General features: G+C 37.4%; 1 protein-coding gene across 7 annotated transcripts in view; it reads right to left on the bottom strand.

Annotated features, from left to right (window-relative positions):
* znf385b (zinc finger protein 385B) overlaps positions 1-23,774 on the bottom strand; it is a 141,145-nt gene that overhangs the window by 46,783 nt on the left and 70,588 nt on the right. Inside the window, exon 1 of one of the 7 annotated variants that reach the window (XM_051906862.1) lies at positions 21,436-21,792. The exons of the other annotated variants lie outside the window; for them this stretch is intronic. Coding sequence (XP_051762822.1) covers positions 21,436-21,445 — 10 coding nt within the window. The 5' untranslated portion in view covers positions 21,446-21,792. Of the gene's footprint in view, positions 1-21,435; positions 21,793-23,774 lie in introns of those variants that run through there. 7 annotated transcript variants of the gene reach the window in all.

Genomic DNA, 23,774 nt, shown 5'->3' with positions numbered 1-23,774 from the left:
TTTTTGCTTATGCTGACAGTAATTCAATCTGAACACGGGGCCTTGTTTTCATTTAGAGGTTCAAAAACAGGTAAAATGGGGTAAAAGCTATCAAAAATGTTTGTTTATTTCACATCCAGCTCTGTTGTCATATAATTAACCTCTTAAAAGGGAAAAACATCACCAAATGCTCTCCAATCAACCACCAACAGGCTATAGAGCCTCGAACACTCACATAGAGCACTCCAACATCTACTGCATTCAGTTTTTGATGCAGGTAATGATCATACTGGTCAGCTGTTTCCAAGGTTAGCTCCTCCTAACAATGCTGAAGAAATCAGCTGCAATCCTGAAAGTTTGCAAGCTGCATGTCATTAGTAAAGGTAAATGAAAGGTTAAAATCAAATTCAGCACATAATCCAGAGCTGAAATGCCACAGCCAGGTAAACAACAGGTGGTTTTTAACAACTACACAAAGACCCTCTCGTGTTTTCAGCCTCCTGCCTTGCGGCTTGTTAGCAAAGCTGAAAATGTTTCCACAGGTAGTCTTCAGGTTCCTCAGAAAACATTTCCTTCTTTCCTTTCAACACACATTATGTGTTTTGCAATTTATTGTTATATACACTTTCTAAAAGGCAAATTGTCATTCAACTGCAACTTTCTGGCTGGAAAAGATCTGTATTTATGTAAACAGTTTGAGAAGATATGAGGTTTGAAGTTTCAGCTTGAGCCAATTATGAAGTTCTGAAAATTGTGATTATCTATGACACTGCTCAAAAGTTCAGGTTAATTTTTTTTTTTTTTTTTTTGCATTATATATTGCTCAAACATAACATTTCTAATGTTACAAAGAATTTCTATTATTTAAAAAAATGCTGTTCTTTTGAACTTTCATCAAAGCATGAATCACAGTTTCCACAAAAACTGATTTCAACATTGATAATAATAAGAAATTTTTCTGGAGTCCAAAATCAGCGTTTTAGAATGCTTTCTGAAGGATCATGTGACTGAAGACTGGAGTAATGATGCTGAACATTCAGCTTTGCCATCACAGGAATAAATTACATTTGAAAATATATTAAAATAGAAAACTTATTTTAAACTTATTTTTCTTAGTTTATATCTTGCAGTTCTTACTTTATTTCTAGCAATTGCGAATTTATATCTTGCAATTCTGACTTATTTTCAATTTGCAATTGCAAGTTATAAAGTCCAATTCTATGGAAAAAGACTGACTCAGAATTGCGAATATGTATGCCACTGAATAAAAAATAAAATAGGTAATTGTGACTTTTTATCTCACAATTCAGACTTTATATCTCACAATTCTGACTTTATAACATGCAATTGCGACTTTAAATCACACTACACTGACTTTATAACTCGCAATTGAGTTTATATCTCGCAATTCTGACTTTATAACTTGCAATTGCATGTTTATATCACTCAATTCTGAGAAAAAAAGTCAGAATTGTGAGATGTAAACTCGCAATTGCAAGGAAAAGTAATTTTTTATTCAACGGAGGAAACAAGCTTCCACAGAATTCTTTCAAACACGTCTAAAAATACTACATTGTGGAAATTTGTTATAAAATTGTTATAAAATTTGTTATAAAATAAGATCTGCCCAATTAGATAATAAATGACTGTCTGATCTACATAAAAGTTTGTTGCTTTACATGCTGTTTAGCAGCAGGTTTATCTAAAATAGTAAATACAACAATATAAAACCACCATGGAAAGATGTACGGTAAAAAATATTTTGAAAACACCAAAGACATAATTTCCAGAATTGCCTGTCCAAAAGAAATAAGTACAGATTATTTGAGCATTAAAAAGAAAATAGAGCATTAAAAAGAAAATCCCCGGAATATACAGGGATGCGTTTCTCAAAAACAATGTAAGCCTAAATGCCTGTTCACACCAAGAACGATAACTATGACAATAACTATAACGATAACTATATAAGCGTTCAAACCAGCGGACGATATCGTTCTGTTTATTCTAAGCATGATGCAGTTTTGTTGTCTGCTGCTTTAAATGCTTGAGCTCTTAAAGCAAGATGGATTCTGATTAGCTGCCAATGTTTTTATTGTTCATCAGCTGGAAAAAAATAATTCTGATAGCAGTTCCAACAATATGATTTTTCTGTGCCATTATCGTCAGTTGTGGTGTGGACTCTGCTATTTTTTTATATTTAGAACGGTTTTTAGATATATAGCTTTATTGTTATCATTATAGTTATCATTCTTGGTATGTAGAACCATTGGCACCAATGTTCTCTACGATCAACTTAGCTCACGATGCTTTTGAGAAACGCAGCCTAGTTCTGTTCTTGTATTTCTACTTTTCTACCTCAAAAGTGCTTACTGTATCACCGAACCTTGTAAACATGACTTTGTTTCCAGGTGGACTGGTGCACTCCGGATTTCCAGCTATCAGAATATCTTGTGATTTGATCTAGCTCTTGCCATTGTGTGTTTGCAATATGCATCAGACGGTCAGTGAGAGGAGTGTGAGCAGCCCGTGGGCGTGAGACTGTATCTGTCTTGACTAAGCCACAGAAGCACAAAGAAACAAACCATCACAGGCCATTTCTGATTGTGAAAAATCAGCAAGTTCAAGTCCAAGGTGACCAAGGCAGACAAAGATGAAAACGAGTTCAAAAGTCAGTCTAGGTGGATGATTTCCATTCAAGAGTTATTGAAGAGTCTGTAATCAAAGTTCACAGAACCAATCTAAGATCTTCTAAGGAAAATAATAGTGTATTTGCACTCATAGTCATATGCTTTTTCATAGAGAATGAAGTCTGAAATTGAGAAGCTAAAAATGATACTCAATCAGCCTTGATCCAAGTTTCTCTTTCAACTCCTTTTCATCATCCAGCCATGTGCTTCCAAGTCCGATTGGAGAAATGAAACGCCTGAGAAAGAGCTGGCAGTGGCACTTGTCTCTCAGAGGTTTCCTCTTTGAGCAAACGGCCAGCAGACTGTAGCGCCATTAATAAAATTGTAACATACACTGGCCAAAAAACATTTGGACACATCAGCAAAGCTAAAAAATATTTGAACATCACTGCATTGCATAAAACATATCAAAGAAAGACAACACTTTCCAGTTGAAAAGGACACCTGTGTGAATATACATCCACTAAAAACAATCTTCAAACCAGTTCAAAGTCAAAAATAGTGAAGTCAGAAACAAAAGTTAGTTCTAAGAAAAGTTGTTTGTAGATACTTTCTTTCCTATTTTGTTATCTAACACAGTGACATTTGTACAATTATGAGTGTGCCTTAAGTGTCCAAATCCTTTTTGGAGTGACCATAGGTCAGGACAGGAGTGCTTATCAGTACTTTGCCATGTCGGATGGGATGCCGTGACATTTGCAGTGTTGATGGAGTGAGAGGTTGGACCCTCCTGCAGAGCAGGAACGAGAGCTGGCGAGAGCCCCTTGGCTCACCTTCACCCTTTCGCAATTTTGAGTCCCTCCATCTGATTGTATTTGACAACGACATATCAAATGGTGCGCTGTGTAAGGCTGCTCTTTTCCCAAAGGTTAGCCAACATGCACCTTATTTCACAGGGGTATTCTAGGAGATAAAAATAAGTGAAGAAAACTATATGTCATTCTGAATTTAGCTATCTTAAGAGTTTGACAAAGGGAAAAAGTGTTGCATGCTCTCTTTAAACCGTGTGTAGTCTCAATTTCATAAAAAAAAAAAAAAAAAAAAACTTTTCACTTTTCATGAAAATGTATTCACAGAGAAATGATTAACTCGAGAAGCAATGCATGAAAAGATTAACACACAAAGTTTTCCACACACAAATATTAAATATTTCACCTTCAATTGGTGAACCAAATCCAAATCCAAATGATCCTCCAAAGCACACAATGCAAGAAATAAGATACAAATACCTTCTGATGAATCAAAGAAATGTGACAGCGTAAAGATGCCTGCAGCACAAAACACAGGATATGTGTCCTTGAATAAAGTCCTAACATTAATTCAGTCCACACAGAACAATAACTGCCAAAAATTCACTCTCCATTAATCACGATGACTGAATTGTAACACTTTGGAACAACTCATGGAATCAAGCAGAGCTTCTGGAGTCAAAAGTCTAAGTTTACTTTTCTGCACGTCTTATTTGGAGCCTACTAGACAACTTTGTGAATAATGTCACAGCTATACATGAACATCCGTTGGCATAGTGATAGGAAATCTGACTCACTGCAAACCAGTTCTTTTGAACAGTTTGTTTCAGTTAACTGGTTTAAAAAAGGATTAAATTATTCTTTCATGTCATCACACGGTCCCTATCTTGGCATGGTATATTGCATTCTCTAAAATGATACAATAAAGACAATAAAGTAATTTCATATTTCCTAGTTCAGTTAATGCCAGACCTGATTCTGGCTGTAGAAACAAAGTAATTTATAACCCAAACATAATTTGCATGTACACTACTGTTGAAAAGTTTGGGGTCAGTGTGCACAGAAATATTAAGCAGCACATCGGTTTTCTACATATAATAATAAGAAATGTTTTGTGAGCACAAAATCAGCATTAGAATGATTTCTGAAGGATCATGTGACGCTTAAGACTGGAGTAATGATGCTGAAAATTCAGCTTTTCATCACAGGAATAAAATACATTTTTAAATATTTTACAATAGGGAACAGTTATTTTAAATCGTAATAATATTTCACAATATTAATGCTTTTATTGTATTTATGATTAAATAAATGCATAAGACACTTCTTTCAAAACCATAAAAGAAAGTTAATTTTTTTTAAACTAAAATTAATGTTGATCTCTTGGCTGAAAATGTTTTTGCACATAAATAAATACCAAAAAAAAAAAAACAACAAAAAAAAAAACAGCTGTTGCTTAAATTGGTTAGTTCACCCAAAAATGAAATTTCTGTCATTCTGTTGACGTTCAGACAAAAACACGAAAGCTCTGCACTGCGTTTACTCCATCAACTGCGTAGGAGACTGACAGGGAAGAGGAAAAATTGTTGAATAAAGTCATTATTTTGTTTTGTTTTTGCCCACAAAAAGTATTCTCGTCACTTCATATCATTAAGGTTGAACCACTGTAGTCACGTGGACTATTTTAACCATGTCTTTACTACTTCTCTGGACCTTGAATGTAGTAATTTTATTGCTTTCTATGGGAGATTAAAAAAAAAAAAAAAACACTCGGATTTCATCAAAAAATATCTTAATTTGTGTTCTGAAGATGAATGAAGGTCTTACGGGTTTAGAACGACATGAGGGTGAGAAATCAATGACAGAAATTTCAACTAACCTTTTAAGTTCATCAGTCAGGTAATATTTCCTATACATTTTATTTGTAAAATGTTAGCTACTAAAATAATGCGATACACGAATGATTCATGAAAGAATTATTTAAAACCACAAACCGATTCAATCGTTTCACTGAAAAGATCCAACTCAAAAGAACAATTCATTCATAATAATGTGTGGTCTCAGAGTTCAGGCTGTTTGTCAGGTCTAGGTTTTCGCTCCATCTCTCCCAGGTGGGAATGGAAAAGTTGAGGTAGGTTACGTGGACGGGGGTGGTCTCCTCGGGTATGGGGTGCATCTGTGGCAGGTGGGATTTAATCTGTTTAATCCTTGTACTGGAAGCAAGAAACCAAGCTGAGAAAGAGAGATAGAGAGAGCGAGGGAGATCTTGAGATGTGGTCACTCACTTGCACCCTGCAGGTCTCTAGCCACCTGCTGCAACAAATGAGCAGCAAAGAGAAATCATATTGAACCTGCACCAGCTCAGATGTCATTTGAAACCTAATCTAAATCAAGCTGCAATGAAAAACCACATCTTTTCACTTCAGTAAACACTACAGCAGGGACATTTCTAGAGATCATAAACATAGCATCTGTTTTTCTACTTATTACTGCCCTGATTTGGCAGATATTTATATCCACAAGACAAAATAGCAGCTGAATTTATGCAATTACAGCGGAGTACAGTAAATGAGGGTGGTGGTAAAGCTTTTCAGATCTAGCTGGAAAAACAAGCAAGACCAGTACTTTGAGCAAATTAAGCCCTCCCAAATTTTGATGGCGTTCCAAACCCAACTGTGAGAGTGACTTTTCCTTTTAAATGGCCCTCAGAGAATGATTTCATCACTAATTCCTAAAAAAGGCCTTTCCAAAGAGTGTACGTTATTAGACTGGGGTAATGTTTCTTAAGCTTTTGTACAGGGGAAAACAGATACTGTGGTTATGACTTCATATTTTTTCTGGCTGTTACTATTGGAAGCATAGAAACCCACTGAACGGGAAACTGAAAAAAGGCTGCGGTGAGATGCAGCTTGCAGAATTAAACAACAGGAGAACGCTGTGAATCGCAGAAACACTCATTGCTGACAGTTTGAGGACAATTTCCTACGCCAACAAAGGAAAATGTTTGGGATTAAATGAGCACACATCAGGCCTGGTATAGAGGGGCTTTTTCATTCTTGCCATAAACGATGAACATTCATTTTTGCAGAGCGCAGCCCCAAACCCACACATCTGAATTTGATTCTTCTCATATAAAGGAGATCTCCGAGGAGTGAAAATAATTCAGCCCAACAGCAGACTGTCTCTGTGATCTACAATGTTTAGAATATCTTCGAGCAGGTGCACGATTAAACTCAATGGAGGTTTTGCTTCTGCTGTTTAAAGGAGTAATTCAGACAGAAATGAAAATCCTGTCATCATCTACCCACCCTCATGTCATTCCAAACCTGTATGACTTTATTTCAACCATGGAGTTACAAAATTATTCATCAGAATATCAAAGGGGCTCTTTTCCATACAGTAAAAAAGAATAGATATAAAAGTGGTCCATATACGACCCCCGCACTATAGCATTTTTTTTTAACTGAATGCAAGAGAAAATGAAATTTGAGAGCTACAGTGGAGTTATGGCTTAAATTTCAGTCTGTTTCTCACAAAAATATATAATATAACTTCAGAAGCCTCGGAATTTAACGCACAAGCCACACTTTTATGATATATTTTTATAGTGCTATTTTCCTTTTTGGAACTTGACAGTCCCAGTTCACTTTCATTGTATGGAAAAGCTCAGCCTTTTTTTTTTTTTGCATTTCCCATAAGAAAATAAATTCTATGTTTTTGGAACAACATAAAATAATGATGTTTTCATTTTTGGGTGAACTACTCCTTTAAAATTTTGTGATGGACATGTCTGCCACTTTATATGTACTGGTGCCAAAGTTGCAAGGTTTTTCCCAAGGTTTTTTTTTTTCCTCCGTTACTGTCACCTGAGTTTTGGTTCCTTGCCACTGTCGCATTTGGCTGGTTAAGTTGAGGTTTAAAAGACACTTAGGGCCAGATTTACTAAGCAGGGCAAATTAGCATGAGAGCGCAATTCCAAAAAAGCACAGATGGGGAGTGGAAATTTCTGCGTGTGATGTACTGACGACGCACAAATGAAAGAACACAGACGCAGCCGGACTATTTCCATAATGACCAGCACTATCTACCAAGAGCAGCCTGGTTTAAAACATGCTTTTTTTTGGCTATTAAATAATGGCATAAATAACAGTAAATTGACTAGCGCAAACCTTAGTAAATCACCTTGAATGATTCATTTAAATATTCTCCTTTTGTTTCGAATCAGTGGTTCGGAGCGCATATCAAACTATCAAAGTCACGTGAACTATTGAAATTTCAAAACACTTATGACGTAACGAAGCCTCCTTTACTGAAATCATGTGATTTTGACACTCCGAACCACTGATTTGAAACAAAAGACTCGTAAAGCTTTGAAGCTTCATGAAGCAGTGTTTTGAAATCGGCCGTCACTAGATATTGTTGAGTAAAGTCGTTATTTTGGGGTTTTTTTGGCGCTCAAAAAGTATTCTCGTCGCTTTGTAACATTAAGGTTGAACCACTGTTGTCACATGAACTATTTTAAATATGTCTTTAGTAGCTTTCTGGCCATTGAAATAGGAAATGATCTTGCTGGCAATGCAGGCCTCACTGAGCCATCGGATTTTATCAAAAATATCTTAATTTGTGTTCTGAAGATGAACGAAGGTCTTATGGGTGTGGAACAACATGAGGGTGAGTAATTAATGACAGAATTTTCATTTTTGGGTGAACTAACCCTTTAATATTCAGTAATATTATCAATTTGATGGCACTGACACTATTGGATGAGAACAAAACTTGAACTAATTTGAAATTGACAATGACAATTGTCTTCTCTAGAGCTGCTTTAGAGCTGAATCGAATTTTCTTCATTATCATTTCTTTTTAGAGCTGTAATTGTATTAGTTTCATAACAGAAGAACTTAATACTGTTATTTTCTTGTTAATTTAAAGCTGCTACTATACCTTTAAGACTGACACATTAAATTATTTAAATTATCATTAAATTAGGATCGGGCTTGCTAACATCAAGGTTACTGAGAAGAGTTACTGAGCACACAATCCTATTCAGTCATCAATGATCCTTTTGAGGACAGCACTTAACTCTGGGTTCCTCCAGAGGGATTGTCCGTGTAATTAGTGCACCGTAAGTCACTATGGATGGAAAGTGTCTGCTAAGGGCGAGAAACTTCCTTCCATCACAAAGATATTCATTAGAAAGACGACAGCAGGTCAATGATATTAGCTTCAGCTGATGTGAATCCATGCAGAGGAGAGTCTAAGAGAGCGACAGAAACATCACAGTGTGAAATGTACAGTACTAAGCTGAAACATAAGAGCATATAGACACAATGCTATTATAATACCGGCGTTCAGCTCTTGATCTACCACCCACACACCAAGTTTACATGTTTACAAACTAGCTAGTGCACTGAGTACACAGACTTTTTTTTTTATAGTAATTATATTAAAAGAGAATTATGTGCTAGAGCACTGCACTATAAAAAGCTGTTTAAATGAATTATTTACTGCTCACTGATGCAAAAACAGATTTTTATTTTATAATTGGCTATGGTAATTATCAGGTTTAAATCAATGAGATGCCCTGAGATCACATACACAAACACGCAGCTCAGTGTGTCAGAGCATAAGTAACAGCTTCAACAATCACAAATATTTCAGAGTTAACATAAAATGCAACCTGTTTACTTCCATAATCTGATATTTCTAAATTTAAGTACATACAATATGGGAAAATACATATTTATATAGTCATTCTGAGATTTGAGAAAAGGCACACTTTGACATTTAAAGTCACAATTGTCAATCTTAATTTTAATTTTTTATCTTGATTTTAAAATATGCACTACCATTCAAAAGGTTTTTTTTTTTTAAAGAAATTAAAATGTTATTAAGCAAGGATGCATTTGATCAAAAGTGACAGTAACAACATTTATAATGTTACAAAAGATTTATATTTCAAATAAATACTGTTCTTTTGAACTTTCTTTTGAAAAACAAAGAATACACAAAAACATGAAGCAGCACAACTGTCTCCAACAGTGATAATAATAATAATAAAAATATTTCTTGAGCAGCAAATCAACGTATCAGAATAATTTCTGCAGGGTCATGTGACACTGAAGACTGGAGTAATGATGCTGAAAATTCAGCTTTGCCATCACAGGAATAAATTACATTTTAAAATACATTAAAATAGAAACAGTTACTATGGATTTATCATCAAACAAATGCAGTCTTGGTGAGCATAAAATATTTATTTAAGATACCAAATCTTATAGACCTCAAACTTTTGAACATTAGTATATAGTCACAACTACATAAAGTCATATTATGACAAAGATATAAAAGCACACTGCAACAGTATATAGTCACATCGTGAAATAAAGTTACAATTTTGAGATATAAAGTCACATTGTGAAATAAAGTTACAATTGTGTGAGATTTAAATTACATTATGACAAAGTTGCAGTATAATAGTATACATTTTGGTTTCACGTTGACTTCAAAGCATTTTGGATTTATTAAGTCTGGCCTTGCTATTCACTGACTGTCTAGTGTAAATTGATATTATACTAGAATAGACTAACTATTAGCCAGCTTACATGGCTTTATGAAGTCAGTCATAGATCATAAGTGGTGCTGAAAAGTAAACTGAGGCCATAATTCGGGCACATTCTGTCAGGCTATAGATGACACAAAGGGTGATATCGGCTGTCCATCGCAGCTAGAAGCAGTTATAATGAGACAGTCTCTTTAGAAGGCATAGTTGACCACAGTCAGATGAAACTACTTAATGTGACACAGCTGCTCAAATGTGTGTTTTTTTTCTTCTGTGGAGCCGTTCGCATGTAGACAATGCACGCAAAGCCATCGCTATTTCAGGCAAATCTAATAATGTCCTAAATTCAATTTAAATGCAGATTTACAAGCCAGCGCTTCAGGTCCGCATCAGAGCGAGACAGAACAGGCTCAGTCTGTGCCTTTAAACACAATTTGTGAAAACGAAGTTGGTGTGGCTTCTAATAAAAATCTCCTGACAACAGGGTAAATGAAATCATGCCTCACTATGAGCGTGTGTCCTTGTGCTACAGGGAATGATTAGATTGCTAGAAATTGCCAGGTGATGCAATGAACAGCTTGGAATTACAAGAGCATCCACAGGTCACAAAGCAGCATTCTCACGCTGCACTGTTTTTCTCACCATCTTTCCATAAATACACAATGAACGGTTTTGGAAATAGACTGAAGAGTTTTTAACTACTTACCGTAATGACAACTCATCCGGTTTAACTCCTCTGTTTTTTGCCAATCAGCATTTGGCCTGCAACCACTTTTATATGATAATTGATTCATTTGTCAGTTATTTCTTCTATTAATCTGAAGAAATATTTTTTTTTCAGTATTCTTTGATAAAAAGAAAGTCCAAAGCAGCACAACTGTGATAATAGGCCTTTTTCACATGACGTCACTCGAAGATTCGAAGCAGTGGATCCTCACTTCCGTCACCATAGTGGAATACTAGCACCGCTCAAATGAGGTGCACCCAAAAGTTGTACACATGCCACAAATGTGGTTAGAGGATGCCTGTAGTCGCCTAATTTCATGTAAATTCAAGGCGAGGTGTTTGGCAGATCTCAAACGAACTTACCGATCGGCGAGATTTGAAATACGGAGCACTGAAGCCGTACACTTTCTGCTGCCCGTAGGCCTAGTGACTTGTAAACTTTGCTGTCTTTATTGCAGATTAAGTTGTTTAAATGTATTTGTGAAATAAACGCACGTTTCCGACATTTACGTGCAACAAAAGACTTTTCATTCAATGTTTAATGTACTAAATTCAGTGACTGTATGTACAAGAACGGTCAACATAAGCTTATTCTTTTTAAATATCAAAACGTCTTTTTTCAGTTTTATGACATACATAAGTACAGTAAAATTATGTTTAATATATTTCTACATGAAGACTGTTAATGTTGTAAAAACTGACTCTTGAACATGGCATTTTAACCATAGTAAAAAAACAAAAAAAAACAAAAAAAAAAAACAAATAAACAAAAAAACATCATCATTCATCTCTTTATTGCAGAACGAGACTGTTGCATACACAAATATACAGAGGATTTACAACAGTACTCATTGTTATAGTCACATTAAATGAATGCAATCAAATTATTTCTCCAGGGAATAACATTAAATGAACACATATTCTATACTTTTATTTTCTATTTTCTATTTCTTACAAATTATACAATCTTAATATATTGCAGCAGTTCAGTTTAAACTGGTATGATGTAAATGATCTAAAATCTTCACACCATTAATTATTTGGGGTATTGGAGTATTGTGGATGTGCTACTTTCAGGTGTCCATTACCCGTAAATAAATCTCACAAGAACAATGCCATTATCATACCAATTTCTAAAAATAAAGATGTTTTTAAAGACAATATTCTCTATATTCCAAATAGGCTAACAGATTTGTGTGGACACACAATCGTTGACATAAAACTCTCACAGCAATTCAAGGACACAAGTCTAACGTTACATTGCTAAAGTTGCTAGCTGAAACCCTAAGCAAGGCAGTTACAGAATGGAAATAATAAATAACGTTACCAAAAGAACCCGGCTGTGTAAATACGTTAAAATTATAAGTGTTACTGTTGACATTTTTTTCGCATTTAAAGTTATTTCAGCATTTTCCTGAGAAGTCGCCGGCGCGAAGGTAAGACCGAACTAAAGATCCACTGCTTTGCGGATAGGCGGAAGTTGGCTGACGTCATTGTGAAAAGGGCCTATAATAAGAAAAATGTATTAAGCACCAAATAGGCACATTAGAATGATTTCTGAAGGATCATGTGACACTGAAGACTTGAGTAATGGCTTTGCCATCACAGGAATCCATTACATTTTTAAAGGGGTCATGACATGAGAAATCAAATTTTCTTGGTCTTTTGGCATATAAGAGGTCTTTGTATCATTATTACATCCTGCAAGTTCCATAAGTTAAACCGTCCTCGTCATCAATAAAATTAAGTATTTATATAATCAAGCTGTAAAAAGCGTCATTTGGAACAGAGGTGGCATGTGACATAACAGGGGCACAATCATTTGCATATGACTGCCTCTGGAGCAAGACAACAATACTTTTACATCATCGCATCATAGTCCCCGCCCACTGATGTTCAGTTGATGAGCAGTGGGTGGATCTAAAGTAGGCCTAGTTGTTTACGATAAGATTGTGATAATAACAAGATTGCGATGCCACGCAGACGTTGTGATGTTCCTGGCTGTGGAAAAACATAATCTTTGCATAATCTGCTGAAGGATCCCGATGTCAGAGAAAAATGGATTCATGCCCTAGTCACGTCAGTGCTGACTTGCATTTTTGTACCATACATTTTACCAGCGACTGTTTTAAGAACAAGTTGCGATACGATACTGGCTTTGCCCAAAAAACTTTTGCTCAAAGATCAGGAATCAACCGTTTTGGAATCAGCAAGGACCCCGCAAACTGTAAGTAATGTATTTCATGTTTAAACTGGTAATGACAGTTAAATTCCTAATGAATAATCCTAGTATTTTTACTTCAAAGAACGCTCTCTTTATAATGGCTGAAGCTGTCAATCACACAGTGCGAGTTTATCTGGACACTTGCCAAAACTACTGTTATAGTGACACTCTTACACTACACAATAAATCTCGTACTGTATTTAAATCATCTTTGCATTGTTAGTTAAGGTGAAAGCTCTTCGTGAGATTGCAGAAACTGACGAGATCACTGCATTCACGCGATCAACAGACTGTCATCTGCTCAATGTTAATCACTGCAGCCTTCCAGGTGATAGGAATAGATCTAAATATAATGCAACAATCAACACTTTTCACAATTTGATAATCTTGGCAGCTTTAATATTAAAAATGTGGTAAAAGTATTTGAAAATTAAATATATTAAAATTCAAAGGTGACTATCGCCCCCTTGAGTCTTGAGGTTTGTTACTACCACAATAACACAACAACATATGTTAAGTATGTACAACAGGACCTTGCCTGCAATGACTTCCCCACTCAGTCACATTGGTCTTTGCATACTAAAATTATTTTCAGCTTTAGTTGAATGAAAAGAAAGATAATGTTACAAAACCCATTCTCGAAGCATCGCTGCTGTCTACCCTCTGTCTTTTCAGTGCACTTAACAATTAAATGGGTTCACTTATCTCAAATACTGGTTTTTGAGTAATACAAACTCAAGAGCCAGTCCGCTACAGATTGTTTTGTAACACATAGCTGTGAGGGATGATGGTAATGTTTCACCCCCACCCTCAGGTGTAAGCGTGCATTTGCATGCGAGAAGGAGCTTGGTGTTTGTTCTCCTGAGAGGAGGCGGACATACGTACACTAAAAGTGAGTGTGCAAATGGAAGCGAGGTCCTCGAGTGAAAGTGCAAATGAGCAGATGCATTTCAGCTATAGCGAGAAAGGTTACTCTCGCTCTCTCAATCACCCCGTGGAATAGTGGGTGGTGAAACTTTTACTCTTATTTTACTCTATATATGTACACTGGAGTGACTCATAGAGATTGACTCAATCCACCTGCAAGAGATGAGGGATGGAAAGAGAGATAAAGTCTAGAAGAAACAGAGGAGGAGGAGGAGGAGGAGGAGGAGGAGGAGGAAGGTGGAATCAAAGGGCAAAATCTGAAGCCAAATTCTTGCGTTTGGATGCTTAGAAGATGCATTGCATCGCATCCCACCGCCAGAATCCACAGCTGTCAGACCCTCACCGTCAGAATGAAGTGCAGGAGATCTGCATGTCCAGGGTTGGATCGTTCAGTGAGATATACTCTTGTGCTGACAGTAGGATTAGAGGTTCTCGGGAGGATAATGACTGGAGACAAAACACTGGGAACGTTCAAGAGATCTATCACCTGCTTTCTGGGCACCTTTGAACTCACGTGCCAGCAAAGGGGCCGCAGCTAAATCTGTGTCCACTCTGGGGAACATTCAGCCCGGTGCAACGACATGAATCAGCTACGTAATGTTGGCGAAAACAGCATGAAAGAAATACCACCAACATTATCAGTCCCAAGGTCTGCACTTCACAGAACAATAAAACATGGCACACCAAATCAAAACCGAAAGAAAGAAAGAAAGAAAGAAAGAAAGAAAGAAAGAAAGAAAGAAAGGAGACTGCGTACAGTTATTCAGCTATGACAGTTCAGCAGAGAATGTCTGACATGTTGGCAGCTTGTCAATAATATGATTACTAGTTTTCCTAGGCATCCTCAGAAGACTGTATCCAGACGAAAAACATTAAAGGGTTAGTTCACCCAAAAATGAAAATTCTGTCATTAATTACTCACACTCATGTTGTTTCACATCAGTAAGACCTTCGTTCATCTTCAGAACACAAATGAAGATATTTTTTTAATGAGAGCTTTCTGTCCCTCCATAGAGATCCAACACAACTACCACTTTCAAGGTCTAGAAAGGTAGGAAAGACATCATTAAAGTAATCCATGTGACTCTAGTGGTTTAACCCCAATTTTATGAAGCAATGTGAGTGCTTTGTTTGAGCAAAAAAATTTTTTTTTACGAAAATATTGATCTGCAATGTGCGTTCATGAGAGCATCACGACACATGCGTTTTATGCGTGAACACGCTATGGATAATATTATTTTGTAAATAATAGGGCTGCCCCCTAATAGTCGACTAACCATTAGTCGACTAGAAGAGGCTTGGTCGACCAAGATTTTATTAGTCGATCAGTCGCAGAAAAAAAAAAATCCACAGGATGTGGCGAAGTCACACCGTCCACGAGGGACAGATCGTTAACGGCAGGAAATCCAAACATTCGCCTATCATTCATCGACCTCAAATATGGCTTATCACTTGAAATATGTTTTTGTAATGTTTTTTCGCAACACACTCATAATCAGTATGTTTTCCGGTGCTCTGTGGCAAGCTTTATGTGTGCGCTTTAGCGCTGATTAGGCTATCTATATAGGCAATTAAAGGCTCAATATTATGATTTATGGCTTATTAATATAATAGCATGATTAGTTGATTAATCGCTTAAATGAATGACTACAAGTCGACAAGAAAAATCTCGAAGGCAGCCCCAGTAAACAAAGTGGTAAATTATGTTTTTTGGCTCAAACTTTAATTCCTCCAAATATCACAGTAAACTGTTAAAAGCTGTGATGTTGAAAGGGGAAGAGTAAAACCTAACTGAATATTTACACTTCCAAAAGAAAATTTGATGCTGCATCCTACAATCTTCTTGTTGCTTGTTGCTAAAGTGCACTGAGTGGAATATAACATGGTTGAGTGTTCTAAATGGGGATGGTTGAGTGTTCGCTAGGGTGTTCAAGGGTGTTGCTACTGTTAGGTGGCTACTTATTGGCCAAAGTCATAAGAGCCCAGGACCCAATTTTTCAATTTAAAGCCATGGTCACACAAGACCTTACTCCATTCACTTTCATTCATATCATACGCATATGTATGGGGTATACTGGATGTTTTATCTTCCATACCAAAGTTGACATCTGAATTCACAAAGCTCAAAGACATTTTTTTTTTGATCAAAAGAGGATCTAAACAACAACAGAACAGAACAGAAGCTTACTTTGGACACCAAGTGATTTATAAACCCAGAATGACCCAGCAAAATTCTATGAGATCATCCTATATTGGATGAGTTACAACCTGAATTAAAAACAAAACAAAACAAAACAAAACAGAAAAATCTAAAATCAAACCCCAAGTATGAGCAACAATAACAGTATTTTTAGCTTAGCAAGCAAAACTGATAATTAAAAGCTTACAAAAATGCAAATAGATGCAGAGCAAATCAAACACAGAGATTTACGGGTACGGTAATGCTTGGAAAAAGGGGGATCAAAAAACGCAAACAATCGTTAAGTCACCAACATCTGTTCTGAAAAGAACAATAACAAGATCATTAAAGCGAGCTGTCACGGGATCGCTGGCACATGACAGGGGGAGCTTGTTTCATTATTCACACTAAGAACAAACCATGTTACATTCAGTGTGCAAAGTGACACAAGACCCCCAGTTGGAAACCGATACAAATCTCACGTAGAGTGCGAGCAATACAATTAGGGGTGCGCATGTTCACCTAATTGCCATATAAAAGCATCAGCCAGCTGGGATTAAATGACACACATTTGTGCTTTTCATGTGGCTTTGGCGTAAGATAATGCGATATCCGAGTGGGCTGTTTTTGTATTTAACACACAAGAATGGTCAAAAATAGGAAATGTAAATATCACCCTCTTAAGAGCACGCCCGTGTTTGCAGCCATCAACGTGCTGGTATCCGAACGCAACACTCTTGCTGTGCAAATTACTTTCATAAAGTGATTTTACCAGCGGCAGTACTTGTTGTTTCAGCTCTGTGGTTTCCATGGAGACTAAGGAACAGTAGGAACAGGAGAACCTCTTGTCACGCTCGAGCCCAAACTCTGTCCCTAATGCTTGTTTCCAAGCGAGACTCTCTCTGGTAACAACATCCCTTGAGCAGACAGACACATAGACAGACAGGCCGCCCCCTCCGGCCACCCGTGTTAATGTGCTCTAGGCTTTTTTTGGTCAAAGAATCTCAAATGTCTGCTAAAAGCCAGCTCTGAGCATTGGCAACTTGGTAAGCCGCTCCAAACCCCCTAGGGCTGGTTTAAAACGTACCTTGCGTCGGCCCCGGTAGGTTTGCTCTCACGACGCGTGGGCTGATGCTCTAAGTGACTTCACTCCCTCTCCCCAATGTATTCTCTGATTTTACTTTATCAAACAATATTGGCCATTAATATTCAGTGCAGTGAGAAGCATACGAGTGCATGCAAATCAAATCCTGTCGAGGGATTATTGCATCGCTCAAAGCCACGGCTGACATATTCGCTACGTACGTCTGCCGTGCTGTTCCTCTTGGGCAGGAGTTACGTTTTGCGTCAGTTAAAACCAAAACTGTGGCTGTATTAACCTAAGGTCAATGAGAGAGGCCTGTAGATTCATCACTGTTACTGCTGACAGAGTTGTTTGCTATAACAAATGTTTGCAATTACGATTACTTCGCAGTGAAGCGTGGAAGAGCGCTTCGACTCTAATTACAGATAAGAGACGAGAGATCAGGTCCACAAATGGTGACCAGGGTAATTGTCATGCATATCAGGGCAGTCTACCATGGCAACACAAGACACATGCTACCTGCAAACTTATTTCCCTTAATGATTTGGAAGTATTTTAAAACAATGAACCTCAGAGTCTCACTCGTTTTGCATACTGATAGATCTGAGCTCAAAGGGATATTAAACCCAAAAATGAAGATTGTGTCATCATTTACTCTCTCTCATGTTGTTTTAAAACTGTATGACTTTCTTTCTCCTGTGGAACGCAAAAGGAAGATATATTTTGGGGCTATACATTGGACCTCATTGACTTTGACTGTATATTCAAAATATATTATTTTGTGTTTTGCAGAAGAAATGGTTTGAAACGACATGAAAGTAAGGGTTTTTAAGTAAAGGTTATTTTAAAAAATGTGTACAGTGCTAAATATGGAGTATGATTTTTAACATTTCTGTTCTTAGTAAATGTGTCTCACCAAAGTAATTTAAAGAAACTATAAAATATGTGATTTCTGTGCCACTATTGTCACCATATTGTTATCAAACAGGTTTCCCTGAGCACTACCTCCTTCGCAATCCAACAGTCATACAGTCATATGTTTTAGAAGTCATTATATATATGAGAACAGAATGATTGAATCAAGTATTCCAGAGACCCGTGTCATCAAGTAAGGAATAATTGACGACGGGCCGTTGAATTCTTTGAAAATAATACACACCTGAGGTGGTAATGTGGCCACGACACGAAGTGAAGTGTGTGTCCGTACGTGTGTATCCTACGTTTGAAAGAGAGAGAGAGGGAGTGGGAGAGAGCATGTTTCAGGACATATAAAACGTATTTTGTGGCAAAAACCATGACAATAATTTGTCGTTTTCATCCTATTGTTTACTATATTTATTTGCTTGGTCAGTGTCGTTGTGGGTTTTGTTTCTTTTGTGGTTGTAGGCTGTAGGACCTATTGAAATGACTGAAATCATTTGGCGAAATGAAATGGAACTGCAAAGCGGTCAAAACCTGCCTGAAACTACTTTAGCTGTGTGTTTCCCTGAAAATAACTGCACGCCTTAGAATGTTGGTCAACCAATTAGATTCGAGCTTTCAACAGCCCCTTAGTATAGACTTTATGTAGCCCCGCCTCTTTTCAGCGCTGCGCTCGTTGTCTTTTGACTTCCGGTTTGTATTTCCACAGCGATCTTACGTATTTATAAATGAACTGTTCGTTATAAATTCCCGGTCTACTGACATTTGTTAAGACATCTGCTTTAAACATTACAATGCTCATGATAACTTTTGTTAACTCTACAATAAGTAAATCCACTTCACCAGCTAATTATTTTTTGACAGCGATGCCATAGAAATATACAGAGCTACCGCAAAAACGGAAGTTCAAAGACAAAATTCGAAAGATGGCGGCACGCATGTTTCTCTGGTGCATAAGGACTATAAGTTAAAATAATTTAGATCATCGGTCAAAAGAAAACAACGTAATGCTCACAGCAATAGTTCGTCAGGATGGACGAAACTAAACACTTGTCATTAGCCTTTATTTATGGTTATTGTTCAATTATTGTCCAATTAATTTTGATTTGTCAATTTTCAGTCACTTCCCTGCTCAAAAAAAGAAAAAAAAAGTTTTATACTTGGCATGCATTAAATTGATCAAAAATGACAGTAAAGGCTTTTACAGAGTTTTTTTGTTTTTTTCTTCTGATTAAATAATCAAATAATCTTGATTATGAAAATCTTTTTTTTCCACTGTGTACCAATGAATTAGTCTTTTTACTTTCAAAATACTTATGAGTCAGGACAGGAACATGCACATGCAGTTTTTATGATTTTTAAAGCATAACATAATAGTGCAACTGGTCAAAGGGGAAGCACAACAGGATTGGAGAGTATGAATCATAATTAAGATGGTGTCGTGAAGGCAAGTATAGAAAGCCAAAGAGCATTCCTTAAGCTCAGCTTCTTTCAACACTCAACTATCAGATTCCTCTGACAGAAAGAGAAAACGGTGAGAGAGAAAGAGACCGAGAGAGAGAGAGAGCGCTTCTAGCTTCTCCCTATTTCAACAAAACCTCCTTTGCTCACAGGGGATGATGCTCAAATACAGTGCTTAAATATTTAATCACATATACACCAATTTAGGAAACCTGATTATGCAAATGCCTCCTCAATGAGAGACATTACTTTCTAAAATCAAATGATGTAAAAATCTGCTTTAACATTATTTTAAGGCGTTTGGAATGTCGTGAATGTTTAAATATATCTGTGTGGGCAGAAATACTACTAAAAATGGTAGTAGTGGGTGATGGATAACATTCCTGGAGGAAAAACTAAAACAATTATCGATTAGTATTCTGTATTGAGCTTCTGACGAGATCAGAAGTCATGTACTACACCTCCACACTAGGAACAGAACATAATGCTCTTGTTTGAAAGAGAGAAAAATTAACAACAACATCAATAATGTAAAAAATTATTTATTACATTTATTTTTTAATTAAAATAAAATAAATTAGAATTAAAAAATAATGCCAGATTCATTTATTTTATTTAATTTTTTATTTTATTTATTTATTTATTTTTGGGGGGGGAGGAATCATACCACAAATGCAGTCAAACTATAAAATATATGATTTTTTGTGCCACTATTGTCACCATTTTGTTATCAAACAGGTTTCACTGAGCACTCCCTCCTTCATAATCAAACAGATAGTCTCGCCCCAATCTCATGCAAAGCTATGTTGAGATACATAAAAGGAACAATGTTTTGATATACCCACAAAGCCACAGTGTTTACTCTTTTCAGTCAAATCACCCCACAAATGGCTTACTTATAGCCTCTGCTTTTTAAACTGGGGCGGGAAAAAAAACCTTGCACTGAACTTGTTTCCTTAAGTCAGTCCATTAGTGCAAAGGAGCTGCAAGCTTAACGAAGCTGCTAAAGTTCTGGCAGAGGGATGAGCCCCCCAGGTCTTCTCCACGGGGGGCTTCGTGAGACTGGCAGACAGCCGCGCAGCAACCATCAACAGCAATTTCAAGCCTTCGTTCCCCACAGACATGCCTGATTATTCCAAGTCGCACTCCTCTTGAATCTGACACTGCATTAGTACTTCATCGAACGAGACGCTCCTGGGAGAGGCTTTCCATCGCGCTCGTATCAATGAGCTTTTGAAGGAGCCCGATTGCTCACGAACACCCACACGTCAGTGGTTGAGCACGTAAGCCGCAATGTCACGCTACGAGGGCGATCAGCACCCATTCTAGGTGTGTAGGTGTGGATTACGTGAGCAAATTTTGGATAAAATATGTTCAGAGTGAAAATAATTGAGGAAAAACATACTCAAGTCAAGTGCTTAATCTAACTGTTTAGTAACAATTCAAGAGTTTAAAATAAAAAAAGAGAGATAATTAAATGCCCTTAGTCAAAGACAAAACTATTAATAGAAACATCTAGTCTTACTGTAAGCCATCAGGTATAATATCATATGTCTAATCTTTAACTGAGCTCTAGATTGTCTTTAATGCTATAAGGATGCAGTCAGTCTGTTCAGCGAAGTTAGTGTTAGTGTGAGATAGCGTGTCACACTGTATTAGTAATGGCACAAACTTAACCCACATAAACAAAACAATGGTGCTGACAGGATCTCTTACATAAATCCAGAGCACAGTCGTATTTCAAAGCTCAGCTCCCCTGGCAAACACACAGAGGAAAGCGAAACAGAACAAATCTCAAGCTGCTTTCAACTATTTATGTGGATTGACGGCAGGTCCAGTCTGACACATTCTTTTTAGATGTTCACCGCTGTATTGCATGGGAAAAGAAGCATGCAGACGAATCGATGCCGCTACCCTGAGCGTAAACCGTACTCACCTAAGAGCATGGCTGAAGCGCGCCGTGCGTTTAGGGCTTCTGGTGAGGGTTTCTGTGCCGGTCAAGCTCAGGGATGAAGCACTCGTGCAGGAGCAGTCCGTGCGGTACAGCGCTGTCAGAGAGAGAATGCACTCTGAACGCGTGCTGCTCTCAGCTGAGACGAAGCGAAGAGAGAGAGAGAGAGAGAAAGAGAGAGAGAGAGAGAGAGAGAGAGAGAGAGAGAGTCTACCCAGAGACGGAATCGGCAGATGCGGCTCCCACAGTCCCTCTGAGCGTGGAGAATAAGGGAAAATCTGGGTCGCTGCGCTGTGGATGTGGCACGAGAATCTGTGTAAAATCAGCGAAGCAGCTGATCAGACGGGTTTTTGGATGATCTGCTTTGGAAATCGTGCACCTGGCTGTGATTCAGCTCGTAGGAATCTGGATCTCGTAAATCAGGGGCAATCCCAGGCTTACTCTGTGAACGCTGGAACACAGATTGGTCACTCAAATAATATAGAACGGTTTAGGGTTGGAGAGTGAGTCCTATAAAGCTACAGTTAAGACTTGAATAAAAAGTTACGCAAAATGTCCTTTACAAAAGTACAGTGAGGGGTGCACTAAGTTGAGAAATTTCTAAATATGCGTGGCTAAAGAAATCCTATTTTACCAAAATGTTTCTATTGCATATTAATATGATTATAAAGTATTATAATATGAGGTTTTATCAGTCTGAAATGAATGTGACGATATAAAAAGACTTAGGGGTCATGTACACGACACCATTTTCAACTAAAAACAGAACACTTTTTATGCGTTTTGGCCGTTCGTTTACACTACGACGGCGTTTTGGGGGCCTGAAAATGCAAAATTTTGAAACCGGTTTTAAAAAGGTCAAGTTTTTGAAAACGATATCATCTCTGTGTCAACTAAAAAAAAAAACATGAATTTGTGAAAGCGGTGACGTCATGTGCATGCGTATTACGTGTTTTTTAGGCATTTTCGCAGATCCACGTGAACAAGGGTCGTTTGACAACGTTGTCATCTGTACGCAAAAACTTTTCTGTTTTTAGTACATTGTTGTCTTGTAAATGTACCCTTAAAATAAACACGCCTGTCTATTGAGTGGTCCAAGTGGGTTGAAAGTGAAAAACATATAGGGCCCTATCATACACCCGGCACAATGCGACGCCAGACGCGACAAGTGTTTTTTGCTAGTTTCAGCCCGACGCAGTTATCATTTTCATGTTCATCGCCACGTTGTTTAAACAGCAAATGCACTCGCGCCTATCTGTTCACCCATGGGCGTGCTGGTCTGAAAACAAGGTGTGTGTTTAGGCGCATTGTTGGCGTGTTGCTATTTTGAGGCAACTGAAAACGACTGCGCTATTGACCAACAAAAACCCGGTCTAAAGTCAATGGCACAGTATTTCTTTTGTTATTTAAAGGGAGCCTTAGTAATATGCGCCTATAGGTGGGTGCACAACGCGCATACACTCTGCTTGTTACACACACAGGGACGCGCAGCAGCACATAAACATTTTTAAATATTAAAAATAAAAGGATTCTTCTCTGGAGAAGTGTTCAGTCTTTCCGCTTGCAAATTCTGCCATGCAAATAAGGAAATCCACCATGGTGCAAGCACAACTGGCTTTTAAAGGGAATGGGAGATGAGAGTCTGATTAGTTTATTGCACGTTATGCCAAAACACACCCATGACTCATTAAGAGACTAGGTACAACCCTTTTGGACGACGCGCCTGGCGCACCAACCATTTTTTACATCGTTAAACTAGCAAAGTTGGTAGCAAACCACCTACGCCATGCACTTTAGATCATGCACTTAGATCGTTAAAATAGGGCCCATAGTGTGACCAGTGCAGTTCGATTCATGAATATATGACTCGTATGAGTCGTTTCTTGTAATAACTCATTCAAGTTACTGGTTTGAATCAGTCTGACTGGTTCTTCACCGAACTAACCTACTGAATCAGTCAGAGCAGTTACTGAATGAACATCTGACTTGAACTGAACTGAAAATTATCATTACAACTGACTAGTTGTTCATATGACAATGCATAGTTAATTATTTGCAAGAGTTTTACAGATGATTTATAATGCTACAAGATTCTAAAATATACTGTGGCAGAACACCTGTCCTCTTTGTCTAAAAGAAAACTAGCAACCTTGACAAAGTACCAGTAAAACAGACCCAGTAAATAAAACCATACAGATCTGCATGTCATCCACCAAGATAAGCGACAGTGCCAACAATGGAAACAAAACAAAAATCGTGACTGAGCTGCAGTGATGTGCCGCATATGCAGAGAAATCATAATGTGATTCTGTCACAGCAGACCC

Source organism: Ctenopharyngodon idella, chromosome 9 (genome assembly GCF_019924925.1).
Source record: "Ctenopharyngodon idella isolate HZGC_01 chromosome 9, HZGC01, whole genome shotgun sequence".
Classification (NCBI taxonomy): Eukaryota; Metazoa; Chordata; class Actinopteri; order Cypriniformes; family Xenocyprididae; genus Ctenopharyngodon; species Ctenopharyngodon idella.
The sequence above is the reverse complement of the archived record's forward strand: the minus strand, read 5'-3'. Positions and strand labels throughout refer to the sequence as shown.